We start from the raw sequence: 8,866 nt of genomic DNA, 5'->3' as shown, positions 1-8,866 counted from the left end.
CAAACAAGAAATTACGTCTTAAGATTGTTAATGAAAAGAAAAAGGATCACAGTATTTGAGCTAGAACTTCTAGGCGCGTTACAACGTCGCTTTCCTTAAGACGTAATTCGCCCTCACATCAATCTATCAGTCCTTCTAGTTAGGAATAAATCTATTTGACTTCTGTGATGTCTACTTTTAAAGGTAATTAAATGTTCATCTCTCTTTTTGAAGTAAGTATTTATAATAGATAGATCAAAAGTAATAGCAAAATCAAAAATTGAAATCCCTTCCTCATTTCTCTCTCCACAACCATATCCTCCATGTACACTCTTATAGCCTCTTTGGTTAATTTTTTTTCTTCCAATATGTCCATTTAGATCAACTCCTATGAGGATCTTTTCTCCTTGACAAATTCCTTGCATTAATTCATCCATATTTTTCCGAAATTCTAGCTTTAGACTTTCATCCAATCCACTTGAGGTGCATATGCACAAATTATAATTACGAACTCTTTTTCCATTACAAGCTTGATAGCAATAATCTTATTACCCACTCTTTTAAGATCCACTACCTCATTTTTAAATCTTTTTTTGCCTTACCTCTCCTCCGACAAATAGTACTTACACCCTTTTGGGCCCCTTTTTTTGGGGGGGGGGGTTTTTTTTTTTTTGTACAAAGAGGCTTTATTAAACCAGGGGATGGGGATATTAATATGCTTCAGGAGAGTCGAACCCACGACCTCTTCACTAAGAAGGTATTGGTTTCAACCACTAGAACAGCTATGCGTTGGCCATCATTTTAAAATCTTTATCCACTATTATACCTACTCCATTTTTATTTGTTTTATCCCCAATATACCAAAGTTTAAAGTCATCCAACTCTTTAGTTTTTTTACCCTTCCATGTAGTCTCTTGAATGCAAGTTATATTAATCATTATTTTCCTTATAACATCTATCAATTCTAAGCTCTTATCTGTTAAAGATCCTATGTTCCAAGATGCCAATCTAATCCTACGTTTTTAGACTAGCTTCTTTACCCGCACTAGTCCATGGCGCAAAAACCCTTGCCTACTTACAGCAATTAATGAAGATCAAACCACCACTACCAGAGTTGCAGACAGGGAGCGTTTGAGTTGCAGCAAAGGGCTAAAAATCTCTCACTACCATTACCAACTAATACCTGAAGCTGATGGCAAGGCGTTCTTGTTAACATTTTGAAACCTCAAAGAAAGTGTAAAACTGAACTAAACCTCAGGAGATGCCTGCCGAAATTTAAGAACCTTCCCTGTAGTTTGATCCAATTACAACCAAACCTCTTTCGTCTGAAGAATTGCATCTGTATCTATGAAGACTGATGGTATTTATACATTCTATGATGTCAGTACAAACATGCCTGGATCTAACGGTTACATCGAGTTTTGAAATTTGAAATCTTGAACATGAAAATAATTTCCTCTCTCTAGTTTGAGTTAGGTGAGTTTGTGCTTTCTCTATTATGATTTAGGTGCGCTTGTGAAAGTGTGAAACACAATAAAGAAAGAACCTTGCTTGCTTTGGAATTTGAACACGACATACCCACCACTTGCTGTGTCCAACGGTCGTTTTCAGCAAACCTGTGAGAAAGAGACACTACCTTTGTTGCAAAATATATAACTCTTGAGAAACTGACCAAACCCATTAAAATACAGAATGAAAAGATACAGGCAACAAGAAGATTCCCAACCAAAATCTGAACCTGCGAACAAACCCCAAGAGAAACTAAGCTTATCATGAAGTTGACGCAGCTCCATGGAGAAAAGAATTCTCGAGAATAGTTTTGCTTTTGAACTATTTTCTTTTTATAATCCACTAATAATACTGATTTATAATTACAAAAAATGAAATAATTAAAAGGAAAAATTTGCCAGCTTGAAATTTTGACAAAGAATGGAAGAACTGAAGCTGTATAATACCTCACGCGACATCAGTTGGTTATAATCTTGGCAATCAAAGATGACATATAATGGGTTGTGGAGCATTCTTGGAAAGATAGCATTTTCTACAAGTACCAGCTTTCAAAAGCTTCCGGTGAATCCTCCTTGACCATGTTTCTTCATCTTTCCCATCTCCATTTCTCGAGTGGTTCGCACACTTTGTTGATACTCACTGCTCGACCCAGATAGATACAAACCATAACCACTGGATTCGCTGGTTTCAGATTCCTGACTACCAATTGCCGTCTTCTGCATTTTGTTCATGTATTCTTTATACTGGATTGTGTCATAATCTGAGCTTTCATGTGAACCATGATTGCCTCTGTATGCGGTGGGTCTAAGGCCTTCATTTAAACTTAAGAGGGACATTTCTCCTTCCAAGGCCCGGACAACCTGCTCCATTTCAAACCACAATGTGTATAAGTTCGAAGGCCAAGTCTATTCAACTCAAAAAGGAAAACAAAACACCAGCCACCACAGTGAAAACATGTAAATAGCTGAATTACTTGGCTCATGCATGGTCGTCTTCTTGCAGAATGACGCACACAAGCAGATGCACAGGCAACCATGTGTGCCATCTCAGACTTTTCATAACTCTGCAGCCGTTCATCAACAAGGGATTCGTAGTCGTCATTTTCTAGAGCTTGTGTAAGCAGAGGCCTTGCCTGAAATGCCAAAACATTTCGTTACAATCTAACTTTGCCACAAAAACTATTCAGCTTTGACAATATTCAATAAAAATCCAAGATCATAACTATTTGGGTTTCAGATCCATGAAAACATACAACAAAAGCATTCTCATACACATCTCACAAAAGGTTCCAGACTCTGAAAGAAAAGAAAGAATGTTGCTAATAGCCAAGGCAACAAGATACTGACCCAATCTATCAAGCAATCATGCTTGGATAGTTCAGCTGAAAAAGAAGGACTACGCCCAGTAATTAACTCTAGTAACATAATACCAAATGAAAAGACATCTGATTTATCTGAGAGTTTCCCGGTTGCTGCATACTCTGGAGCCAAATACCTGCCAAGTTGAATTTGTCAGTATTCAGAAATGGTGCCAAAAAAATTAAAAAAACTTAAGGAGAAACATTTGAGCATCTACAGACATGATAATCACCACCAACTGGGTGCTGGATCAACTAAATCTAGCATGGTCAGAATAGAAGCAGGCGGGGAAAGGAATACAACAGGGGCAAGAAAGAGTGAGGAAAGAGAGTCTCCAAAATGCCTACTTAGTCCAATCAGAAATAAATCATATCTCACTATATAATAGAGCTAAATGTTGAGTATGAACTTTAAACAAAGACCAGGTGCATGCGATTGGACTTACTGAATAGCAAGTCTAACATAATTAACTAGTAGGACAACCTTACTTAGAGCAAAAACAAATTTTGAGGACAAACGGAAATATAAAGACCTCAGTCCATTGTTAGTTATCCATATAAACTCCATAGCTAAACAACAGCAAGAAGGTGACGACAGAGAACATGCAAGGAAACTGAACTTACCCAAAGGTTCCCATTACTCGGGTAGAGACATGAGTATAGGCATCAGAACAGAATTTGGCAAGCCCAAAATCAGCAACCTGATAAAAAGCTTGAATTCATCAATGAAGTAACATCAAACATCAGTAGACACAAGAATTTTTGTAACAAAAAGAGAAATTATTAGTGCCACCCTCTGAGTTGCCCCTTAATATTAATGCCACCCCAAAAACAAAAATGAAAATATTAGGTAGACCCCCTATCAACAAGTTTCTTTTAAAGACAAAATACCCCTCTAGTAATGTGGAGTGTCTATTATATCCCTTTAATCAAAAGAACCAATCAAATGAACATGAAATCAACCTGCTGTGAGATTGATCAAGGAATCACTGCCACAGTGTTATTTGGCTTTAGGGTTAATACTATTTACATTTGCATTTTCTTCTTGGTTCAAGGAATTAATTCTTTCAATTAAAAAGCGTAATAGATACTAAACATTATTAGTGAGGTATTTTTTGTCTTAAAAATAACTTGCTGATAGGGGTTATTTAACATTTTGATTTGCTTTAGGGTGCCATTAATATTAGAGGATAACTCAGGGGTGGCGCTGATAAGTTTCCTTACAATAAGCAAAGGCAATTCTATTGATCATAGAGTTTTCCTCTATTTCCTGTCCCTGTCAAGAAAATAGTCAACATACTTTTCACTCAAACAAATCTACTTATTTATTTTTGTTTTAGCAATAATATGGCAGAGGATGGGCCTTGGTGCAACAACAATGATGCGCCATTGTGACCAAAGGGTCAGAGTTTCAAGTCTGGAAAGAGCCTTTTTGTGGAAGTAGGGATAAAGCTGTATAATGACCCTCCTCAGATTCCACAGTGGTGTGAACCTTGTCATTGGATATGCCCTTTAAGAAATTTGATTTGATACAGAAAGTTAGCTACTGAGGAGCATAACCTATCAGATTATGTCTTTTACATGCAGAAAGTGCCATATAATCGTAACTTGAAAAAGAATAAAAGAGTTCAGAGAATGTCCTTATATATATTAGACCAGCATAATTTCACAAGGTTTTAAGCATCCCTCAGACTCCTCCAATATGTTTCTTAATTTTAAGGTACTGATATGAAACAGTGCTGATATGATACTTAACCAAATTTAGCATCCGCACAAGAAATCTCACCCTCTATATATACATGATATACTTATCTTATTTTCTTTTCCTTTATACACATGATATACTTTACATATTGTTTATCTTTAGCCTTCTAGGGTCTTAAACTGTAATTTTTTTTAATATACCATAAGTACTCCATATGTTTTTCGATTATTTCCACAAGTATCTTTCATGTCTCTGATATGATATAATGTCTTAGAATCACTCTTCCAATATGATACCTAATACTAAATACTTTAAACCTTGATTGTATCAGCAAAATTGAAGATAAGAATCCAACCTTGGCCTCAAAGTTAGAATCCAGGAGAATATTAGATGCCTTGATATCACGGTGAATAATCTTAGGACTGCCTGCAAATATAATCAAACATAAGTGAGTACAAATCCAACCAAAGCTGTAAATTAGAGTCCCTCCCCCAAGCACATGCAAGTCATCATGAGAAGATAACAAAAGAAAACTCACAATCTTCATGGAGATATGCAAGTCCTTTTGCGGCACCTAGAGCAATTCTTAGCCTAGAGGGCCAGTCCATTACTGGCCGCCCCTTCCCTGCAAAGAGTAAATTTCTTTTCATCAAATATTTGTTGCCAAACTAACAGATGACAACAAGAAGTAGAACCTTAGCTACTCTATGTCTAGAAGCATATTATAACTGAGATCAGGAAAAGCTTGCATGCCTAAAGTAGTATACTACTGTAAAGGAGAGAAACTGATAAATAGATTCATGATTCTTAAATGTGACTGTTTCCAATTGTTTCTCAAGTTGATGGACTAAGATCAATAAGAATGTGGGTACATAATTCTTGCAACTACTAAAAAAAGCATGAAAAGCATAAGAAAAAGAAATAGAAATTACTTTCTTCCAAAAAGAAAACTATTGCCTGAAGGTCAAAACTAGTAGCACACAGCTAGAAAAGAAAGGAAAAGTATTCACTGAGATAAGATTATCATGTAAAAATCATCATTGATACACAAGTAGAAAATAAGGAAAAAGAATTCATTGCAAGATAAGATATACCATGCAAGTGGTACTCCAATGTGTCGTTTGGAACATATTCATAGACAAGCATCCTCTGTAACCCAACAATGCAATATCCTACCAATGAAACGAGATGTTTGTGATGTACTCGACTAATAATCTCAACTTCAGCCTGAAATTCACGATCCCCTTGCCCACTTCCAGATTTTAATGATTTTACTGCAACCACTTTTCCGTCTAGGAGAACCCCTTTGTGGACATATCCAAAACCTCCTTGTCCTAGCATGTTGCCAGCTGAAAAGCCTTCTGTTGCCATCTCTAATTCTTCATATGTGAATGCACGTAAACCAAATGGTGGTGGTGGTGGCAGTGGCGGTGGATAAATCTCATATACTGAAGAATTGGATGACCCTCCACTGCTCAAAGTTGATGCTGAAGGTTGTGATGGAACGGAAAGAAGAGGCATTCGTGATGCATTTGCTGGAGGAGGAGAGGGCTTCGGAGGCATTGGGACAAAATTGTCAGCTGGAGGAGGAGAGGGTTTTGGAGGCATCGAGACATAATTGTCAGCTGGAGGAGGAGCATTGTGCTGCCATTGTTGAGGCCTGTCGTATGGTCTCTCTGAACACATCAATCACCAACAGACAATGAACATGTATTTCAGCTACATAAACTACAGAATAAGTGAATAACACTGCTATACATGAGAGAAAGAGAAGGGGTGGGGTGTTGGCGGACTAGACTGCTCCAAACAGCATTGTAGCACTCACAGTGGCTGGGACAGTAACACATCCAGATAGCCCAAACGTATATGGGTATTGGGAAAGAAAATTAAAATTTTTCTCTAGTTTTCTCATTTCTATCAATCTGAACTTAAAAGCTCTGTATTCTTCCATCCTTATTAACATTCAGCATTGAATAAACGCATCAGGAAGAAGAAAAAAAAACCAGGCTATAAAGTCTTTTCCACGATCCCAACCACAAATTCATAATGTTCCCCAAAATAAAATCTCTTTTCAAACAGAGAGAGTCAAAAGTCTGGATGACATTAACAATGTCACGAAACATGCATCCCACCACTAGTTTCCAGCATGAGTTTAGATCTGTATACTTCACTCCAAAATGATTAGCATTAAGAAGTCGAAATACAAAATTGAAATTCAAAGGAGAAGGTTGAGGTGGGGGAAAGAACAACATTGTTTTGAAAACTCATATTTGAGAAAGAGAAACATCTAATTCGAAACCTAGCAAATCGAAGTATATATGACTCCAGATCGGTAGAAAATCTGACCTTTAGGCTCCAGTGGAGGTGGACCGTAGTAGTAATCCTCGGGTGGATGACGACCCCTCTTTTTCTTCTTACAACAAATGCATAGCAAGCTCACGCAAACGAGCAAAACGACTCCACCAATTGCGACTCCTATTACGACACCTGTTGATATATTCGAAGAAGATGAACTAGGTGGGGAAGGAGAAGAAGAAGAGGGCCTAGAGTGATGATGCGGCGGCGGCGGCGGAGAAGAATGAGTTGTGGGACTAGGAATTTTCCCAGTGGAGGTAGGCGAAGGAGGTGGAGATGAAGTAGTCGAAGAAGAAGGAGGTAACGGAGATGAGGAAGCAGGTGCAGGCGAGGTTTCTGAAGACGCTGGAGGAGGAGAAACCACAGCAGGAGGAGAAACCTCAGCAGGAGGAGACGGTGGAGACGCAACAGGGGATATCGGAGTCGGTGAAGAAGTATTTGCAGGTGGCGGCGCAACAGAGGAAGCATTGGTAGGTGGGAGCGATGATGGAGCCGGAGAAGCCATTGTCGATTCAATCACTTACTTCACTCAACTTTGATTACTCTTTTTACACAACTTCAGTAGATTTCTCGACACTCCAAAACCCACCGAATTGTCTCACAGGAAACTCTCCCTAGTCTCAACTCTCAACTCTCAATTTGAAAAACAAATGAACTTTTGTTTTCTTTTTTTGTTGGAAAAAATGCTGTAACTGCAGAAATCGTTTTCATAGACGAAGAAACCGAATCCCCAAGGAAGAGAAAAGAAGGTAAAGAAAAAAAAAACCGAAGAGAACTTTTCTTTCGGAATTCTAAGTGCTTTTTCCACATGGGATGGTGGAGTCGTAAACAATTCTCTGTCACGTCGATGGGCCCACACCAGCGGCTCAACCGTGATTTCTGCGAATTTTGATACTTTTTCATTTTTTAATATTTGTTTGTCATCTTAGATAAACGAAAGTTAGTAAATAAAGCTGCTAATAATGAAGTTGGGTTCGGTTAGATCTGTTAACAACTCTGTTGAGTCTTGCTCATCGCCCCCAAGGGAGCATTTTGTGATTTTGTTGGACTTTTTAATCATAAAATCAGATAAAATTCATAAATAATAAAATAATAAAATATTTTTTTGGTGATAAAATAATAAAATAATTTAAGAGAGAGAAAAGTCACAGTAATATCATGTGATTCCTCGTATTTGTGGTCAACAAATGTCAAAAATACAAAGTTCTTTAATTCTAATTTAATATCCTAATCTGTTAAGTAATTCTCTCCGATATCATGTTTTTTGTTTCACGTGATATGTATCGGTTTCGTTTCAGGTGATATGTATCGGTTTTACTCGTGATCATTTTTTTAATTTTTTATTTTTGGTAGAAGTAGAACGAGTGATTGATTTTTCTTATTAATGATCTATTTGTATTAAATTAGTAAGCCATGGATTTTCTTAAGTCCTTTTTTCTCGTAAATATAGGGTTTGCTTAGTCACACAAGTAACAATGAGAAATCACTTTTCAGGTAATCTTTCAAGTCTTAGATTCCTATTTATATTCAACCTTGTCAACAATACCTAGATTTTTGCCTCATAATTTGTACAAACTCCCAACAATATATGAACATATTCCCTCCTCCCTGGATTTCTAATAGAAATCCTATTTTTAAGTTTACATGAATTTATCTAAAATAAATGGTATTAATTTTGTAGGTGATTGATACTCAATCAGTAATGGGTGTACTTTTAATACAGTGTTAGTAGTATCTTATGTACAGGTAATGATTCAAGGAGATCTTGAGTTTGAACCTTTGTCCCTTACAACTCTCGCTACCTTTAAAATACTTCTAAAAGACTTTAGGGTTCAAATTAGGAGTAACATTGAAACTTTTAATTGAAGTTCCTAATCCAAGAATGAAAAATCTAGGGAAAATTCCATTGAAAAATCCTCCATAAGAATGCTTTGTATCTAAGATGGAGGTAAAATTTCTTA

At 37.0% G+C, this 8,866-nt stretch overlaps 1 protein-coding gene across 1 annotated transcript; it reads right to left on the bottom strand.

The window, feature by feature from the left end:
• Positions 1-1,261: 1,261 nt before the first annotated feature.
• Positions 1,262-7,668, bottom strand: LOC149007282 (proline-rich receptor-like protein kinase PERK15). Its single transcript, XM_089166197.1, has 8 exons — positions 6,897-7,668; positions 5,645-6,226; positions 5,089-5,175; positions 4,906-4,976; positions 3,470-3,546; positions 2,835-2,982; positions 2,462-2,620; positions 1,262-2,348 (listed from the first exon to the last, which is right to left on the bottom strand). The coding sequence occupies exons 1-8, from the start codon at positions 7,408-7,410 to the stop codon at positions 2,037-2,039; spliced, it is 1,950 nt and encodes a 649-aa protein (XP_089022323.1). The 5' UTR covers positions 7,411-7,668; the 3' UTR covers positions 1,262-2,036.
• Positions 7,669-8,866: the final 1,198 nt, after the last annotated feature.

The sequence above is a fragment of the Hakea prostrata genome, chromosome 8 (genome assembly GCF_041222555.1).
Source record: "Hakea prostrata isolate BN-2017 chromosome 8, UWA_Hpros_2, whole genome shotgun sequence".
Classification (NCBI taxonomy): domain Eukaryota; kingdom Viridiplantae; phylum Streptophyta; class Magnoliopsida; order Proteales; family Proteaceae; genus Hakea; species Hakea prostrata.
Note: the sequence above shows the minus strand (reverse complement) of the source record. Positions and strands in the feature narration are given on the sequence as shown.

Excerpts from the sequence above, each read along its gene's own strand:
- LOC149007282 (XM_089166197.1), bottom strand. The coding sequence starts at position 7,410 with ATGGCTTCTCCGGCTCCATCATCGCTCCCACCTACCAATGCTTCCTCT. Across the intron at positions 2,983-3,469 it reads CGAGTAATGGGAACCTTTGG|GTATTTGGCTCCAGAGTATG; the intron begins GTAAGTTCAGTT and ends TCAACTTGGCAG. Across the intron at positions 2,621-2,834 it reads ATGATTGCTTGATAGATTGG|GCAAGGCCTCTGCTTACACA; the intron begins GTCAGTATCTTG and ends TTGGCATTTCAG.